Source organism: Sander lucioperca, chromosome 1 (genome assembly GCF_008315115.2).
Source record: "Sander lucioperca isolate FBNREF2018 chromosome 1, SLUC_FBN_1.2, whole genome shotgun sequence".
Lineage (NCBI taxonomy): Eukaryota > Metazoa > Chordata > Actinopteri > Perciformes > Percidae > Sander > Sander lucioperca.
In genome coordinates this window covers 21,231,454-21,250,424 of record NC_050173.1, presented here as the reverse complement: position 1 = coordinate 21,250,424, position 18,971 = coordinate 21,231,454, and the positions used below count along the sequence as shown (strand labels likewise).

The 18,971-nt window shown below is 40.9% G+C and overlaps 1 protein-coding gene across 2 annotated transcripts; it reads left to right on the top strand.

Annotated features, from left to right (window-relative positions):
- The first annotated feature begins 829 nt into the window (after positions 1-829).
- On the top strand, positions 830-18,575 carry crispld1a (cysteine-rich secretory protein LCCL domain containing 1a). Of its 2 annotated transcripts, none has more exons than XM_036000274.1 (15): positions 830-1,132; positions 1,713-2,045; positions 9,302-9,420; positions 12,386-12,518; positions 12,635-12,750; positions 12,974-13,074; positions 13,165-13,347; positions 14,028-14,088; positions 14,168-14,234; positions 14,412-14,542; positions 14,678-14,721; positions 14,836-14,908; positions 15,008-15,083; positions 15,183-15,316; positions 17,492-18,575. In XM_036000274.1, the coding sequence occupies exons 2-15, from the start codon at positions 1,785-1,787 to the stop codon at positions 17,541-17,543; spliced, it is 1,551 nt and encodes a 516-aa protein (XP_035856167.1). In that variant the 5' UTR covers positions 830-1,132; positions 1,713-1,784; the 3' UTR covers positions 17,544-18,575. The 2 variants fall into 2 exon arrangements, with proteins under 2 accessions (XP_035856167.1, XP_031138089.1); XM_031282229.2 differs by having other exon boundaries at positions 1,695-2,045.
- Positions 18,576-18,971: the final 396 nt, after the last annotated feature.

The following is an 18,971-nucleotide window of genomic DNA, read 5'->3' as shown; positions in this document are numbered from 1 at the left end:
AAATACAAGAAGATTGTCTCCCCCTGTGGAAAGTAAGTCTGTACAGGGGGCAAACACACGAGACCTGGTGATTAGCTACTGTTTCCACATGTGCCACAGTTACCAGTGAAAATGACCAGATGACAAAAGACAAAACCTGCCTGTTTCTATTATGGAATTTGTACTGTGCTGCAGCGGAAGGGGAAACAGTGATGACAAGTTCGGGGTTTGGAATTAATAGAGAGTAGGTTTGTGTTTTAATCCCCCCAAGGAGTCACCTGTGAACAGTTAGACTTGGGAGAATGGGGCCACTTTTGCTGGCAGGCCCCACAGAGGAGGAAGATCGGGTTTAAATTAATGTATTTTTGACCAAAGCCAGTTACCAGGTAAGATGGCAACAGTCAGTCAACAGCCTTTACTGAAAGTGCATGTTACTGTTCTGTAGATGAACCAGTGGCAATGAATGACAGAAATCATACACATATCATATCACTAGACTATTATAATAGCTACTTTAGACACAAAATAAGGTTTGAAGATTACAGAGACATATAAAACAAATAAGTGTAACAAGGTCACTGCAGCGCTGTGTAGATTGGTCTGGCAACGCAAGACTAAGGTAACTGTTAAATCACTATTGAGTACAGTAAACAATAACAGTCTCTGCAGGAATATTACAGAAGTGGGTGTTTTTGATGGGTAATACCGACTTTCTGTGCGTTTTAGAGTTTAACTTGCACAATATTGGAGAAAATAAATGTCTGCCTCTAGGCGTAGGCCGAGGTCTTGCCATGACCGAGTGGGCAGTTTCCAACCTTTGGAGAGGCGTGGTCAGGGGCGGCACTCTCGAAGCGCAGCCAAGTTGAGGATAAAATGTGGATAAGTGATGCTTTAGCGGCTTTGGTGCAAGAATCCTGAAAGAAGAAAGACCCGTTCTCTCTTTTCTCAAACGGAGTGAAGCGGCCACATCTCATCTTTTGATTTGTGTCATATGGCAGCCAGCGACAGTCCCCGCTGCTCCACCTTAGCTCTGCAACTTAGCTACTTTGAAAGCGGACTTTTTTTCTTTTTCTTGCTGCTGAAGTTTTCTTACAGCCAGATCTAGATCTCTGTCAGGATCTCAAGAAGCGGGCTGCATTCCAATTCATTAAAGGTAAATTATTTCCAAAGTCAACATTAAATCACACCACTCCATTTCTATTTCAGTATGCATTACTCTTCACGTTTTCCATTAGGTATTGGCACGTTATATCAGCTTCTGTCAGCATTGCAGCATGCATACCAAAATGTTCAACTATAGATATGTATGCATAGAGATACAGTAATGTGAATGCATTAGCTGTGCAGCATTCTGTTCACGTGACTACATGTATTACAGCCGTACTGCTTAATGTGATTTGAGATGCAGTATTTATTTTGAACAGCTCCCAAGCTGTCTTTCCTTTTATTTATTAAGGAAAAAGTTGTAAAATCTTAAAGGAGTAGTGATTTCTTTAATCCACACTTCACTAGTCATTCTCAGTCTGCCAGCTTTACCCCAGTGAACTCCATGAGGTTACCCGTGGCACTGCACCAAACCAAGTGTCTACAAGCCAATCCTCTGTCCTCACCAAGTTCAATATTGACCCAAGTTATTCAGCAAATTTGATACAGAACACCAGTTCCAATCCATCCAATAATCCTGTTTTTCTCTCTCCTTTCGGCTCCTTTGCCAGCTCGCACTGTGGACAAAGAAGAGTGTCCTCATCCACCCTGCCTGAGTTTGAGAGGATCACTACGATCACTGTCTCCAGCACTTATCCAGGATGAGGCATGTATCTCTGCGCTGGCTGAGGGGCGTGTCCCTGCTCCTGCTGCTCCAGACGGCCACTTCCATGGTGATGCTTCCAAACTCCACGGACTGGGGGCAGATTCTGGACAAGTATATGGACGAGGAGGGGGACTGGTGGGAGGCCAAGCAGAGGGGGAAGAGGGCCATTACAGACAGTGACGCTCAGCTCATCCTGGACCTTCACAACAAGCTCAGAGGCCAGGTTCACCCTCCGTCATCCAACATGGAGTACATGGTAGGTGGATGGAGGGAGGATGTTTTGTCCGATGAGATTGATTCCCATGAAGAAGTGAATTTATACTTCATGCAGTTATATGTAATACATGTGTTGACCCCATTCTGAACTCCCTAAAAGTCCTGCACACTTGTGGATCATATAGCTTAGTGAACTGACCCAGTCACCAGACCGGCTGGCAATTGTCCCTCCTGGCTCACACACAAGCAGCATGCCAGCATCTAAGCACCTTCACACATGAGCCCCTCCCCTCACACACACACAAGTCTGTACCCATGTGACTTTGGTTGTTTTGTCAGCAGAAAAGAATTCCACCAACTTGCCAATGATCACATTACTACTGCGTTTTTTTTACTGATGCTAAGAGATTTGTTTGACTTTATCCTTTGGCCATCACATGTGTGTACAGTGCCAGATCACTTTTCACAGTGCAATTAGAATCAGAGCACGGCACTGGGGCTTGTTTTACCAGCTGTCAACCCCCTACTAAACACACACACACACACACACACACATACACACACACACACACACATACACACACACACACACACACACACACACACACACACACACACACACACACACACACACACAGGCACACCACTCTTTCTGAAAGTCAGTGCTCCACAGACCTGGAAGTTTTCCAAATGCACTACATGTGTAGGCACTGCTTGACCGCCACAGTACATTGCCACCAACAGTACTTAAGAAGGTTAAAAATCAATACAGTGTGCAGAAAGTAATGAGGTTTTATCATCCTTTCATCTTCACTTAAAGTGCTATGGAACAAAAAGCAGTATTATTCAATGGTAAAGGCAAATAAACAGTTCCTGCTGGGGGCAATTGCTGGACTGTGTAATTGTATAATTGAGAGGTTGGACTTGAGGACCCCTTGTGTGTGTGTGTGTGTGTGTGTGTGTGTGTGTGTGTGTGTGTGTGTGTGTGTGTGTGCATGTACGTGTGTGAAAGCACCACTCTGCCTGGCAGGCTTCTGGTTGAGGCACACTGTAGTGGGGAAATGCTGAGCCAGCAGCACACAACTCATTTTCTACTGTCTCCTGTTACAGTTGGCTGTTTTTTTTTGTTTTTTTTTTTAGCTCCAGGGGCACCCAGGGGTGAAATATAGATAGGCATACAACAAGAGGATGTGAGATGAGAGGAAGAGAGTTGAAGCTAGCAAAGACTACTGCAGGTAAATACAAATAGAGATGTAAAAATGATATAGGAGAGTTGCACATGAGAGGCAATGAGAGACAGATGGAGGGAGAATAAAAATGGGTGTCAAAAATAATTGAAAAGAAGATAGGAGGATGAGAATAAGGCAAGAGTAAAAGAAAGCTGGAGACATTTGGAAGGAGCACAATGTAAAAAAGAGACAATGACTTGTAAGGATACTAGCTGAAATCTTATTTGCAGTTCTGTATATGTCAATCTCTTTCAGATGTTCAGGTCACATATGTACTGTAAAGTGGATTTTCAGGGATTTTCAGAGCTTTATTTTGAAAGGGGCTCCATATATCTCAGATTTTCCTTGTGCCTGTGTTGAACTGCTGTCACCTTTCAGAAGCCTCACAGCTTCACTGTACTGGAACACTTCATGGACATGCTCCTCTGCTCATCCCAACACACTCGTGCATGCAGATGAACACACACACACACACACACACACACACACACACACACACACACACAGCCATTTACCCATCAGCTTTGTTATTGTCTGCCATTGTATTAAACCTTAACCCGGCTGACCCTCTATGGCAAGCATCACAGAGACTCAGAGATAACATTGATTCAAATCTCTCTCTTTCCTCCCCCCTTCATCTGTTTCGTTTTCTTGCCCTCTCTCTTTCTCTGTCTCCATCTCTTTTATTCCTGTGGCTCCGTTCCCATCTTGTCTTTATCCAACACAGAGGCCCAAAAAATTCCCCAGATAAGCATTCACACTCCGTAGCGATCCCCAAAGCTTCAATGCACCTTCAGTAGGGAGGACAGCGGTTCTGCCTCTCACTCAAACGTTGACCCACAGGTATAAACAGAGAAGTATCAGTGTTTGAAGCGCTGCTAGACAAACAGATGGCATCTTGGGAGAAAGGGCCGACCAACCTTGATGTTTAACTTGGCTTTGCTGGGCTGCACTCAGGTGTGAATGGCGATGATGTTAGCAGTTAAATAAAAAGCTATATCGACAGTTTTCTGTCTGGGATGAGTCAGTTAAGTTGTGCTGCAAGCGTAATCCATTTTAATTTATTATTGGATAATGTGGCTGTCCAATCAGACAATAATTAAGTTCTAGACTAATACATTTGCCTTGAATTAACTTTAAGATGTTTAATTATGGTATGTGTACAAGTGTGTGAAACAGACAGCTTCAGTGTTAAGAGAATAGTTAGATTCATAACATTGCCAAATACAAAGTAATTATTAGGGCTGTCAAACGATACATTTTTTTCTTAATCGCGATTAATCGCTGAATTTCTATAGTTAATCGTGATTAATCACATGTTTTATCACATGATTAAAATTCTATTATTTTGCATTTCAGAACTGTTTTTAAGTACATATTAACAATGGAAAGCAATTCTTACCAGTGTATCTTGATTGGGAATCAAATTAATGCAAAGAAAGTTGCTTTATGAACTTGACTTTAAGATTTGTATTTGTTTATATTTATTTACTGTAAACAAAAGAAAAATGTGTGAATCTGTCATTATTGCACAATTCAGAACATGCCAACTGTAGTACGTCTTTAAGACCCGAGTCTTCTACGATGCTGACAGGTCTGCAGTTAGTTGCCACCCATTTTGCAAGAGCTGTAGTATTTGTTTTTTTATTTGGTCTCATCCACAGGTCGGCAAGTAGCACTCTCCAAAATACTGCTTTGCCTGAGCCAGCTAGCATCAACCTGAGTCACGTTAACTGTACTACTATGCTTAGCTCGTAGGTGGTAGCTCAAGCTTGACGTGCTTCGGTAATATTTTAATTTGGCTTTACACAATGTGCATATGGCTTTCGACTTGTCTACTGAGCCGTCCAGGAGTTTCGGAAAATAAAAAGCACCATTCAGAATTGTGTTGCTGCTGTCTTTCTCCATCATGCCTGCAGCCTGCAGCAGCAGAATGTGTTACAAGGAAGTATGGCAGCTTGATGATGAGTCAAAATAGTAAATAGTAGTAAAATAGTAGCCTAGCTAGATTCTAGTGATTTTAGAACAGCTAAGGGGCGTTGTTAGGCACGACGCGAAGCCGAGTGAAGTGTAAAATAAATTAATAAATGTGATTAATGCGATTAAAAAAAAATGTACGCGTTATGCTCGGCCCTTAATTGCATCGCGATTAACGTGTTAATGCTGACAGCCCTAGTAATTATCAGACTCAAGGTTAAGAAAGATTAAGAAAAGCAGTCCAAACATCTTTTGTCCCTGCAAATTTCTGCAGTTTCCCCTGCAGATGACCTCAGAGCTCACAGGCCATCTGAGAGATTGAATCTCTCCAGTGTGTGCCGGGCTATCCAAAACAAGTGCTCAAAACCGTCTTTTCAAGACGTAGTCTGGATCAATGGAATTATAATGCCAGGATAAGCCTGGCAAAGGGCAAAGCTTCAAGGTGGAAGGTGCCCTTTCACAACAAGAACAACCTCTGAGCTAGCAAGCTAACATTATACCTTATTATAAAGTTTGACAAAAATTTTAATCGTGCAAAAACGCAAGCCAGCTTCATCCTTTTGGTGAATGATTGTAAGGATTTACAAAGGATATGTTTACGTCATTTACTCTCTAACTGGGACGTTTCGATACCGATGGGTGGGGATTGCTTTGGACGAAGTACACGGCGATACACTGGTAAGAGTAAAATGAACATGTATCCAGCTAATTTAAATAGCTCACGTTACTGTATTGTGTGAACAATTAGCTTAGTTTAATATTTTATGTGGCGTTTCTTTTGCAGGTGCAAATGTGTCACCAAAACAAGTTCCTTTCCAAGACTATTTTTGCAGAGGCACCATCGCTGCATCCGGAACATAGCGCCACCCAAGACGATTGTGATTGGTTTAAAGAAATGCCAACAACCCAGAGTAATTTTTTCCTCCTATCTCAGAATGTATCTGTGGTGTAACCAGACCTTACTCCACAGCGCTGTGGAGAAAGGTCTGGCAATGCAAGATTACTCTAGATAAAGAGCAGCAGCTGAATACAATTGTATGAAAAAATTACGCTCCAGTCCACATCCAAAATCATGTTCCAATGAAGCCAAAAGCATAATACTATCACAAAATAGCAAAGATGCCACCGTAATGTCACGAAGCTGGACATTCTCTGGGCCTCACCTGCACCGGCTGTAACCTGTCCACGAATAGCACAAACAGAAGAGGCAACTAGGCACATCCTTGTGGGAGTCCAGTGTCCACACTGAACCTGCTTGATGTAATGCCAAGAATTTAGCTCTTGCTCCAAATGCACTTATAAAGAATGGCCTGCAATAGCACCTTCCACGAATACTTCAGGGAGCGTGGTCATAAAAGTTTGCAGATATGCAAAACACATGTAAATGAAATTATCAAATTCCAATGATCCCACAAATATATTTGAAACTGTATGCCCAGAAGGAAAATCTCCCAATATCAGACCCAATCAAAATAACAGGCTAACCCAACCATTTAACTGTATGGCTCACTTATGATGTCCATTAAGTGAGACAGCTTCCTGTTCAAGTCAAGCCTATAATAATTGGCTGTGCTGTTCTGGTCAAACTATGTTCCTGTAATAACATAGAAGATAATGGTATTTGCTGGTTGACAAATTTCAGACAATGGTCAGCCCCAGGATGTCTGATGTGAGTTGATGTGGGCTGGAATGCACTGCATGAAACACTGTATACTCTATATTGCTGTGGGAAATGATAGTAATAGTTTGGGCTGGCAATTTAACTATTGGTCACTTTCCCTAGTCACCTCTTTGCCTCCCTGTCTTCTCTCTAACAACTTCACTTTCTTTAAGTCCCATATCATGTATGTTTCTCTGCATGCACCATTGATTATTAACAGCAAATCTAAACTTCTAAAGGAAGTACACCTCTATACACTTTGGAATGCAACCAGATGACCAAGGAAGAGAAAAAAAACCTGGCCGCAAATGAAGTGTTAAGCGAAATACACAATGCTGTGTGCACTGTACTGAAAGACTTTAGCAGAGGAGGTGTTTTTCTTTACGGGCCCCAGCAGAAGTGCGGTCAGGGTGGGTGGGGGGTGAAATGTATGTGTGTGTGTGTGTGTGTGTGTGTGTGTGTGTGTGTGGGGGGGGGGGGGGGGGGTTACGAGGCCTCTCCTGCTGGGCTAACTGTGCAAACAACAGCAGCTTGACAAGCCGGCTGCACTCTGCACCAGATGCAACAGCTGAAAAATATGTGTCTCGGTCAACGCTTTCTCTGCCTGCTTTCTTTGCAAGTTTGAGGACGATGGAATGGGTTTCTCAGCTTAACACTGTAGCAAGTGAGAGAGTTTTGGTCATTTTTTGGCTTGCAACCTTCTGTAGTTGTGGCCACAGCTAAATGTTTTCAGACCAATAACCATTCATTAATGGTCAAAAACATTGTGTTGACCCCGCTCAAGCATAGAACGTCCTATGTGCTGTGGTTTGCAGATCGTTTGCCAGTTACCACAGCTCAGTGAAATGTGTCTGCTCATCATCAGTGTAAACATTGATTATTTTTTCGTGCAAGGTCACTTGTCGAAAAAACTGAAGGGGTATAAGATGTGGATAGAAATGTAAGGTTATAACTGAATTGCTTCTTTCTGCTGTCTTCCATTATTGATGATGACTACTCTTAAATCTCTTTAATGTTTCTGTTTCAGAATCGTGAGCTATTGTAGTGGCAAAAAGGGATAACCAGGGGAAAAAACAAAACAGATATAACAATTACATTTACTTGCTCCCTGCCAACAGAGGTCATTTCTGAGCCGAGATAGAGTTTCAGGTAAACACATTCTCCTTCCTGTTTTAGCGCTGGCTCTGTCAGTCATCATTTGGCCTTACTGTGCAAGACAGACCACAGGCAACTCCAGATGAGGTTGCTGTAACATGAATACATTCCCTCTTTGCAAGGGAAGAGATGAATGAAACATATACTCCACACCTCCGACAGTTTATTTGTTCTATATGCCAGTTATGTAACATTTCTACGAGGCTTTGTGTTAAAATCTGACATAACACACTGTAATCATGGAAGAGTCAGCCAATATTACTTTGGCGTTGATTTAAAAAAAATATGTCCTCTCAACAGCTAGCTGGATTCCCAGAAAGAGCTGGTCAGAGTTAAGAGTTAATTTGCAGCGCTGCCAGACATCCTGTTGTTAGGTAGGTGTGTGTTTCGGGAGTAATGCAGAGAACAGCAGTTGTTTCTGGTGGGACTGAAAGTGGGTGACGGACGATGGAGAAGGAGGCGGTGGTGGAAACGGGGGAGTTATTTTAGTGACTGGTATTGGATGAGATTTCAGTGAGGGTAAGCTATGACTTCCAGGGCCCAATGTGTGAAATGTGAAAACTTCTGACACCTCCGCTGGTATACTAATGCTAACGCACACAAACACACACTTATGCACACACACACGCGCAAACTAATTGACTTTTTTGTAGAAACCTGTTAGATATCCTACACTGAAGGTGAAAGTGAAGGTGTGCAATTAAAGGAACATACAGTGTCCTTCAGAGGAATTACAGCTGCTGGTGTTATTCTAACATTTTTTTTATGGTAGAATGTAGGCCAGCAGAAAGAGGAAAGACACTCGTTGCATTCCCAGAAAACCCCAGAATGGGAATATGATCCATTAGTATCCAACCAGAGCCAAACTTAACTAAGAGGGCAATTCAGAAAGAGGCAAAGTGAAACAAAAGCTTGCACCCAGACATCTCACCAGAGACATATGGAAGGTATTACTTAAGGAAAAACAGCTTTTGCGTTTTTTGAATAACACCCGATCCTACGGGAAAACCCATCTGGGGAAAATCAGCTGAGCAGCAATAAGAGAGTCAAAAAGCTCTTTATACAGCAGCAGCAACACATCAACACAGTGCTGCATGTAGTTTAGAGATCAGTGCAGCTCCTAGTCCCTGTTACTTATCATGACATATGATATATTATATATTTAGCAATATTTTAGCAACTTTGGGTTGCCCTGGGTCGGTTTATTTCCACTTCTCATCACATATAATGCTGAAAACAACTTTGTATTGTTTTTTCATGTCATCTCCTGTGCAGGTGTGGGACACAGAGTTGGAGCGTACGGCAGAGGAGTGGGCAGAGACCTGTCTATGGGAGCACGGACCTGCCAGTTTACTGCCACAGATCGGACAGAACCTGGGAGCACACTGGGGAAGGTAAACAATAATTCATTCTGCGCAGTTTCTGCATATAGATGTTTATTTGATCAAAGATTGAGGCTAAAAAATTGCCTTCCTAAAAACATTTAAGTATGTAACATGACAGACACCAAGCAGCCCCTTGACATTTTCGTCATGTTGAGGAATGACTGACGGGAGGCTTGCATCTAATTCTGTGTTGCCTATTATTGTACATGGATAGGAACAGAATTTATGTATAATGTGCAGTCCCTCCAGGATTTTGTGGCCTTTTTATTTAGATTGTTGCGGCCCAAAATGCCTGATTTTGCGGAAGCTTTTGTAAAAAATTGAGATAAAAGTTGCGATGTCTTTTGTATTTCTGTTACAATGAAGTTGTGAGAGACAGTGAAAATTGCAAAGAAAAGTTGCGATTTTTTTTGGTATACTTCTTTAAAAATAAAAAGGAAACTTGTTTCAGGGAGAATAAAACTACTTTGGGCTGAGTTTTCCTAGTAACCTTACCAAAAAGGCTCAGGATGCTGCAAATGTTGGTATAATATGAAAATGGCTGGTGGATTTAAGACAAAAAATTATAATTTATTGAATGAATCAAATTTAAACATATGTGTCAGTGGCTTGTTGATCTTTACATTGTTAGTTAATTTCCTATCCTGGCTTGGCCAGGGACACACATTCATAAGGTTTGATAAAGTACTTATTGGACTTTAACTTGTCATTGCACTTACAATAACGAGCATAGCTGTACTCAATTTAGTTTTTTTTCTGCATCCACCATGTGTTTTTTTTGTGTGCGTGCGTCAGTCACGATGGGGAACTGAGCAGCAGCCCTGCCCGCTGCAGAGAGCTGACAGGATTGAAACAGCAGCAGCTTTCAGCGACTTTAGAGTGAAAAAAACATTACAGCGTACATTGATGTTAAAATGTATACAGGTTGGCAGAAATGTTTTGCACTTGTCTTTCGCAGTGGTGATTAGTCAAAATTGCAAGTCGCACCGAATTCACGGTGATTGGCTGAATTTGCGTTAATTGTTGCGATCGCGACATCCTGGAGGGAGCGAATGTGATATTACAAATTCACTAACATGAAAATGTGTACCAGGATAGGAACAAAATATATATACTGGTCAGTCAAACAGTTAGCTAGCCGCACTTGGCTCACACAATTATTTTTAATAGTTAAGAATAGTCTTTTAACTAGGCTACTTTAGAAGTTATTTGAGTAAGCTTTAGTTTAGCACAACTTCTAGCTAGCTTTTTTGCCAAGTGCACTGTTTTACTTTATGACCAATTTAGCACCGTAAAATCCATAAAAACCCACTTGTTACACTCCCCATAAAACCTCAACATATAATTTTTACATTTCTAGTTGTGTACGGATTAAACAAACAATATATCATGTGTTAATGAGCTTTAGATTATCACAACTGCTAGCTAGCTTGTTTGCCAAGTACACTGTTTTAGTTTTTCTGACCAATTTAACACCATAAAATGCATTAAATTTAAACAGCATACAATTTGTCATTTTAACATTTCTATTTGTGTACCTATTAAACAAACAATAGCCTATATTATAGTAAATTAGCTAGTATTAGATTAGCACAACTGCTAATTAGCTGGCTTGCCACGTGCAGTTTGCTTTATATGACTAATTTAGCACCGTAAAACACACTATCTCCACTCATTACAGTTTTGTATAATTTCTATAAGTCCCAACACTAATTTGTTTACACAGAGGACATTAATATAAATTTACTACATTCGTTATATATGTTCATTTGTTTGCTCATTTGTTCACTTAGTCCCCCATAGAGCACCTGAAAACAGCAGTGCTTTACATAAGGGACTCTTGATCCACATCTAATCAAATCACTTCACAGTCAAAATGTACCTGGTGCCAAATCAGTGTCAAGCCTTGGTCACTGCAATTTATTCAGAGAGCATAATGTTTTATTGCCATCTAGAAGCTTAATAACAGCAGATGTGTTTACTTTGCTGTGGTTACCAATTGTTGCAAACTACAGATGGTAACTACATATGTTGAATAGCTGACTTTAGTGTAACTAAACTTCTTGAGTCTTGAGTCACCTTGTCATAGACGACGCTTAGACTGGGACAAAAACGAAAGACACACAAATAAACTAACAAATGAAGTAATGTTTTAATTAACCACAAAATAACCAAAACAAGTCAAACAAACAGATGGGAGGAATCTGTAAATCTTTCCATATTGTAGGGAGTGGATGACTGAAAATGTGCTGCATGTGTGTTATGCTGTAAAAACAAGGGCCAAGGAACCAAAAGCCACAACGCAGATGTATGTTGTGTGGGTAGGTCTGCCCCCACAGGACTGGCTGCTGCTCTGCATGGGGCACTCCAGGCCCAGGTGTGTCACATGTTGCTGATTACTCTCCAACAGGTCTGCACCCCCGGACAGAAAGCAAAGCACCAGCAGTTGAAGTTATGACGTGCATGCTGCATGTTGCATGTTATCTCTTTAGCTACACCTGCATCTTGGAACACATTTTGAACAACAACGTAGTGGTTTTGTAAATAGTTTGGGGTGGCAGTAGCTCAGTCAGTGGGGAATTGGCTTGGTAACCGGAGGCTGGGCACTGCCGACCCCCAACTGCTCGGGGCGTCTGTCCATGGGCAGCCCCCTCGCTTTGACATCTTTCCATCAATGCATGTGTACAGGTCCTGTTTGTGCATGTGTGTGTATTTTGTGCCTGTGTGTGTGTGTGTGTGTGTGTGTGTGTGTGTGTGTGTGTGTGTGTGTGTGTGTGCAATTTGAAAAAAATAATTCTTTCCAGTCTTTTCCAAGAGCTGCTTTGTTTTCTACTATTAAACTAAAAGGAATGTAGACTTAAGCAGTAAGCAGAAAAACAGCTGTGATGCATAATACCAACTCCCACACCAAAATAGCCAATATAAATGCTTTTTGGAACATTGTCATCAAAGGTACACTTACTCATCTCTCCAGGTATCGTCCACCCACGTTCCATGTGCAGGCCTGGTATGATGAAGTCAAAGACTACACCTTCCCTTATCCTCAGGAGTGTAACCCCTATTGCCCCTTCAGATGCTCCGGCCCAGTTTGTACTCATTATACACAGGTAGCTAGGTCTGGATTATACCATTTATTTACCCTTTATCCTCTTTAGACTTCATCCTTAAGTGATTGAAGACTTAATACTCATTTTTCATGGTCTGCCTTGTCATTCTTTCACAGCTGGTATGGGCCACCAGCAGTCGGATTGGCTGTGCCATCAACATGTGCTACAACATGAATGTGTGGGGACAGATTTGGGCCAAAGCCGTCTATCTTGTCTGCAACTATTCACCAAAGTAAGCATATTTGTTATGATGTTCTTACACAACTGCATGACTGATACACAGGTTGAAACATAATTCGTAATCATTTGCTGCTGAATTTTGAAGGTTTTTCACTCATGGTTGAAGTTTAAAATTGTCACACACAACGGGGTTGGAAAGAAATATAGGTTGTTAATTTTGCTTAAGTAGTGTGTGTTCTGTTCAATAAGCCTTGCTTGTTATATGACCTGAACAGGGGAAACTGGTGGGGGCATTCACCTTACAAACATGGGACCCCATGCTCTGCCTGTCCTCCCAGCTATGGAGGAGGTTGCAAGGACAACCTCTGCTACAAAGGTATGTGTGTGGAAAATAGAGAAAGACAGAGTAAGGAAACCTGAGGGAAAATATGCTTACTATACCCTGCTTTTGTGACTTTACTTGAAGATGACAGCTCTAACCCTCCACAAGAGGAAACGGAAGAAAACAACTTCATTGAGCCGGAGGCTCCACAGAAGCCCCGGTCTAGGGCCTCCAAGCCCAAGACTCCCAGTCTCCCCGCCCCAGCCCCCACCAAGCCCCCCACAGAGAACCTGCAGAAGAATGAAGTTGTCAACACACAGCAGATGTGTAAGCTGCCATTTAACTGTTTATTCTGGATCTAGTTTCATCTCAAAATGGGGGGTGTAGGATCTGATTTAGGGTTGGGAGGAGTGGAAAGAAATATGGGACATGATCTAAAAAGATTTTTTTGGGGGGGGTCAAAACCAGATAATTTAGTCTTGAAAAAGCAATAAGGAATAACAAGTGCAAAAAAAAAGGCCTTGACCGGAAATATTTTTCTTGCAATTTATCTTAAATTGCCTTGATGTTCTGTATCCTTTATCTGTCATCTCCCTGATTAACCCTGACAGTTTCTGAAGTGTACTTAATTTTGCAAGTCACTCTTTGGAGCAAGGAGGGGAGATCTATTTTAGCATGATCCCCCGAGTGTGTGTTTGCTTTTGGCCGGCTCAGAGGAGTTGAGGGGTGAAAGGGGCTCGGTGCGGTTTTTAAATGGCTTCCTCTTTGCAGTGAAACGGGCCTGTGCTTGTAAGCTGAGACGCTTCCTCTAGAATTGCTGACCACCCTGAACCTTGTTGCATGAATTCTTCTCTATACAGTAGTTCTTGAAGCATCACAACAACAGTCCTCACTGGGTGTCACTCAACTCAGGCTTCTAGAAACTAGTCGTCTGCATCAGAGCAGCCACTTCATGCATGTTGGTTCCTGTACGAGCACTGAAAGGCCTTTATGTTTATGTTTTTCAGCTCAGCTTGTGACCTGTGACACTAAGCTTCGAGATCAGTGTAAAGGAACACCATGTAATAGGTATAGTTCAGATAAAAATAACAATAAAAAATGGAGTATACAGTTAATGTCACCTAATTTTCCCCATATTACTCTACAGATATGAGTGTCCAGCTGGGTGTCTAGATGCTACAGGAAAAGTAATTGGGACAGTATACTATGAAATGGTGAGCACACAAGTTAAAGTCCTCAGGCTGAGTAATCCAAATTATGAAGTCAACATTAAACCAATTAACAGTTGTTTCCTGTCAAAGTGTCCTTGAAGTCCTACTTGCTTACAACTGTGTCGACAAAAGGCCTTCAATATAAACTATGTTGTAAAATGTAAAATATTCTATTTGCAGCAATCCAGTGTGTGCAGAGCTGGTCTACATGCTGGTGTTATAGATAATGACGGAGGATGGATGGATGTAACAAGACAAGGCAGAAAGGACTTTTTCATTAAATCCAACAAGAACGGAGTCCAGTCTCTTGGGTGAGGCAATAATATTAGAAACGTCACATCAGGAATGTATACTGATGATATTTGATAGCATTTGATTGGTGAAATATACTCACAATAAGTGAAAATAATCTAGTCTCATGTCAATGTTTTGTTTCCTCTTGACAGAAAATATCTGAGCGCTAATTCCTTCACAGTTTCCAAAGTAGCAGGTTAGTCTGACAATAATGTGACACTGTAATTATAGATATGTAACATTCTGTATGAAATTACTCATAATAAGCTGTGCTGCAACTATGTGTGTTGACTGTAATCTTTTCTTACAGTCAAAGCCATCACATGTGAAACGACAGTTGCACAGATGTGTTCATACCAAAAACCTGCAAAACATTGTCCAAGGTATGAACCTGAGTTGTCTGCCTGCATGCATAAGTTGAGTTGTCCAGCTTTATGTAAGTGCAAGTCATCATTACCCATGTCCAACTGTTCTATTTTTAGGTTATACTGTCCAAGAAACTGTTTAGAAGAGAATCCTCACATATCCAGAGTCATCGGTACCAGAATATACTCTGATGTAAGTCCCTGCTTTTAAAGCTGAATTCACCACCTGGGTCATCATGTTTTTTTTTATGAGCATTTCTAACATTACCTTTCCTCTTGCATACCTATGTAGAAGTCCAGTATATGCCGAGCAGCGGTCCACGCTGGAGTAATCAGGAGTGACGTGGGTGGTTACATTGATGTGATGCCAGTGGACAAGCGGAAACACTACATTGCCTCATACCAAAATGGCATTTTCTCAGAGAGGTATGGAATGCCTAATCCAGCCAAGCTGACCCAAGTGACATATTGTATGTGTGTGCAAATTGTCATGTGCAATTTGTATGGAAAATACACACTTTTGAAAACGTTTAACTTTCAGGGATAATTGTGCAACAAATTACAGTAAAAGTACATTTACAGTAAAATGATCACTCCTATTGTGACAGCACTCAAGATAGTGGTAAAATAAATAGAAACTAAAAATAAAGTGTAAAACAACAACAAAGAAATATTAGAGGGTGTTGCATACTATCATAAAATCCATTGCTTAGGGAGATTACTGGTCATATGTCAGTATTCTGTCTTACAACATGGTTGGAAAGTGAAGGGGTTAACTTGCTGGGGCTCAGAGAAAAGGAATGAGAATTTATTGGCTCTCGGGTAGAGAGAAATGTATCCAATCTGCCCTCCCTTGTGAACCTAATATTTTCAAGATGCAGGCAGTTTCTTATGCAGTGCACATGGGAGGGCGATTAACATGCTTCCAGTTTAAAATAATTAATTGTTTGGCAATTAGTGCAGAGAAGAGGAGTGCATCTTAATGTAGTTCTGGGAGGGGTTTGTTTTTGGTAGTAAGTCAGAAAGGGCAATCAGCAGACAAGGGTCTAAAGCTGAGTATAGCAGCTCAGATAAAGAAAACAAACACACATGAATGCAAAGCATATGCATTGAGGAGGAGGGATCCTGCATCTAACACAAAGGGGATCAATATACAGCTACATTTAAGACAGCTTTAGCTTAGTCCAACCAATTTGGTGGATACACTTAAGATGGATAAGGTTGACAAAAGTGCATGTGGAGAAGGATGAATTCTGTATAAGCCCTCTTTCCATTCTTTTTGTCAGTCCATGCAGAATAGAGGCAACTTTTTGTGACCATTATAATCTGAGCACGGTCCAGGTAGGTTTAGGTGGAATATTCTGGAGTAGAAGCTTGTTTTAGCCTTGTTTAGAATATATTATCAGATCAGGCTTCAACAGAAGGTGTAGGCATTACTTCTAATCTAAAATCACGTCTAAATTGACTTCAGGTACAAAATGTTTAACTGTTCTAATACAGTAAGAGTTGGTCAACGATAATGGGAAAGACTACTAATGGGAAACAGACTTTCTGACCTCTTACAGGGACCAAATCCTGAGGAAATAGCAGATTTGCAAATAAAGCACAGCATCGTCGGCATAGAGGTACATCGTTGCTTAATTCGCCCCATCAATTTACCATACCTTCTTCGAAGAGGAGGGGCAACAACCCTGTTTGTCGCCACTTGCTAACTCAGCAGGAAACAAGAGACCTCATTAGTTTGTACGATGGCTATTGGAATGTTAAGAAGCTTAAACCAGGCAATAAAATACCTACACAATTCAAATCTATGCAGAGTGTAAACATGTACCTCTCTAGGAGGTCATACAGCCCTTCTGCATCAAGAAGACTAAGAAGGTATGACTTTTGGATTAGGAGACAATTTAGCTTGTGATTGCCTAGGAAAATACTTTGCTGATGCCAATAAAGTGAGAGCATGTGTTGGATCCATGCTGTACCACTTTACAACAGCATTAAGGTCACAGTTCCGTACCAGCCTTGGTTTAAAGCTTAAGTGACCCACATACTGTATAGTAGGTTCTACTTTTTTAGAGATATTCAGTTGCACAAACTTGTTCTGTGGTCTGCAGAATGACTATTGTTAACATGACCTGTGTAGAGGACAAACACACACAGCCTCATTTATTCTATGGCCTTCCCTCTCTATTTCTGTCCTCCCCTGTCTTTCCTTGCCACTCTCCACCACATTTATCTTTGTCTATTTGCTGAGATGCCTGACATCTGTTAGTATCTGCCCATCATTTATCTGTCTGCTTTAACTTCACAACATGTCTGCCTCTGTTGGAATAACACATGAAGACCCCCTGTGTTTGTGTAGAAAAAGGGTGCTTTATCTGTTTTCTCAGGGAGCCTGACCCTCTGTTTGTGTCCTATCTGTCGTCAGAGTGTCAGACAACACACTGACATGGACGTTTCTCCGTAAAAAAAAAACTGAAGTCTATCTGTTTGTGTGTGCATGTCATGTCTACGTCTCTCTCCAAAAGGCTGGGACATGTTCTGTATCTAACACATGCCGCACCCAGGCTGACTCTTCTCTCTTCTTTCTCTCTTCCCCTGCAGCCTTCAAAACCCTCCTGGAGGGAAGGCGTTCCGGGTGTTTGCTGTGATTTGAGTGCCCCAGAGGGCGGCTTCACCAAACAAAAAGCCCACTTGGGCGGTTGAATAGGCGAAATCAAGCCCAGTTGTCAAACTCAATGACTGAAATGTTTCTTGCTTTGCTACACTCCAGGGGTTGGAGGTCGTCTCCATGACAGCGTAAATCTAGCAACAAAAACTTGACACATACACAATGAGAAACTGTCCGTACTAACTCGCATTGAGTTCTCAATTTGTTATCTTTAGCAAGAAATTATATTAACTGTAAATATCTCTGAATATTTTGTTGTGTATATTTGTAAATTCACTTGTTTTGTCTTTGTGCCATTACCTTGCCATTTTAACAAATAGCTGTGTATGAATACAGATTATAGAAATCCTATGATATAACATTATAATGGCACTTAAGGATGAATATCATTTGTATTGTATTAAGTCTGGCACATTTTTACTGGTGCTCTGGAAAATGTTTGTGTCATAATTTGTAATTTTTTAATGATTGGCAAACTAATTGTTATGCATTTATTTTTATATGATAATGCTTTATATCAATATGATTTATAAAGGATGCTGCTATATGTTTTTTGTAATTGCCAGTGTGATGGATTTTTTTATGTATGGTTATTTTTTCAGATAATGTGGTTTAGTTAAAACTCCCTGCAGGTCAGGAAGTACACGCATTCCTCAGAGTTGTCATTCTCCAAATACAACCTATATGCCAGACTTCATTATGCATTGCATTTTACTGGATGTCGCTACTCCAAATACGTTTTCTGGTCATATCTATTCCTCTCCCTTTGACAATGAAAAACAGAAGCAATCCTATGCAACAGTTTTATTTCATATAGTATGTAGAGGAGTGGTGTTTTTAATCACCAGATATATTTGCTCATATTTTTACCAGCTCTCAGCTTTCTTTCAAGCTGTAATCAATATAATGGGCAATTAATTGTATTTTTGTCACTGTTTCTCTGTGTCTTATATATATTTTCCTACCTCAGGCTGTTAGGAAAAGTCCATTTTGCAATAAAATATTACAACCACCACAGTTCTTTCTCAGACATTTGCTTTTGGCATTTAAATCACTCAAAGTCAATGTAATAAAATGTTTTGATTATATACACTGCACACAGTTGATTGTATAATTGGCTTTTTATTATCATAATCAATACCTTTAAAAGTAAACATCTATGGTGCTATATTACAACAGATATTTGAAAACACTTCAAATATCTGCTTTTGAGCCACTTGGATTTTCTGCTGTAAATCTGTGGTGGTTGTGGTGATAGGGTGGCGCTCCATTTTCATTCCTATTCTTGAAGATTTCTCATAAGTAAGAAACATGATCGTAACTCAGATGCATGTTTACATTTGCTGATTTATCCCAACCTCAAACACCACCCTGCCTCAGACTCATTTCACCGCAAGCATTAGTCAAAGATAA

What these genes read in the sequence shown, in the direction of transcription:
- crispld1a (XM_036000274.1), top strand. Translation starts at nt 1,785, where the DNA reads ATGAGGCATGTATCTCTGCGCTGGCTGAGGGGCGTGTCCCTGCTCCTG. An exon ending in AAAGGAACACCATGTAATAG is followed by an intron (nt 14,089 to 14,167) that starts GTATAGTTCAGA and finishes ATTACTCTACAG; the next exon opens with ATATGAGTGTCCAGCTGGGT. An exon ending in AATGGCATTTTCTCAGAGAG is followed by an intron (nt 15,317 to 17,491) that starts GTATGGAATGCC and finishes CTTCCCCTGCAG; the next exon opens with CCTTCAAAACCCTCCTGGAG.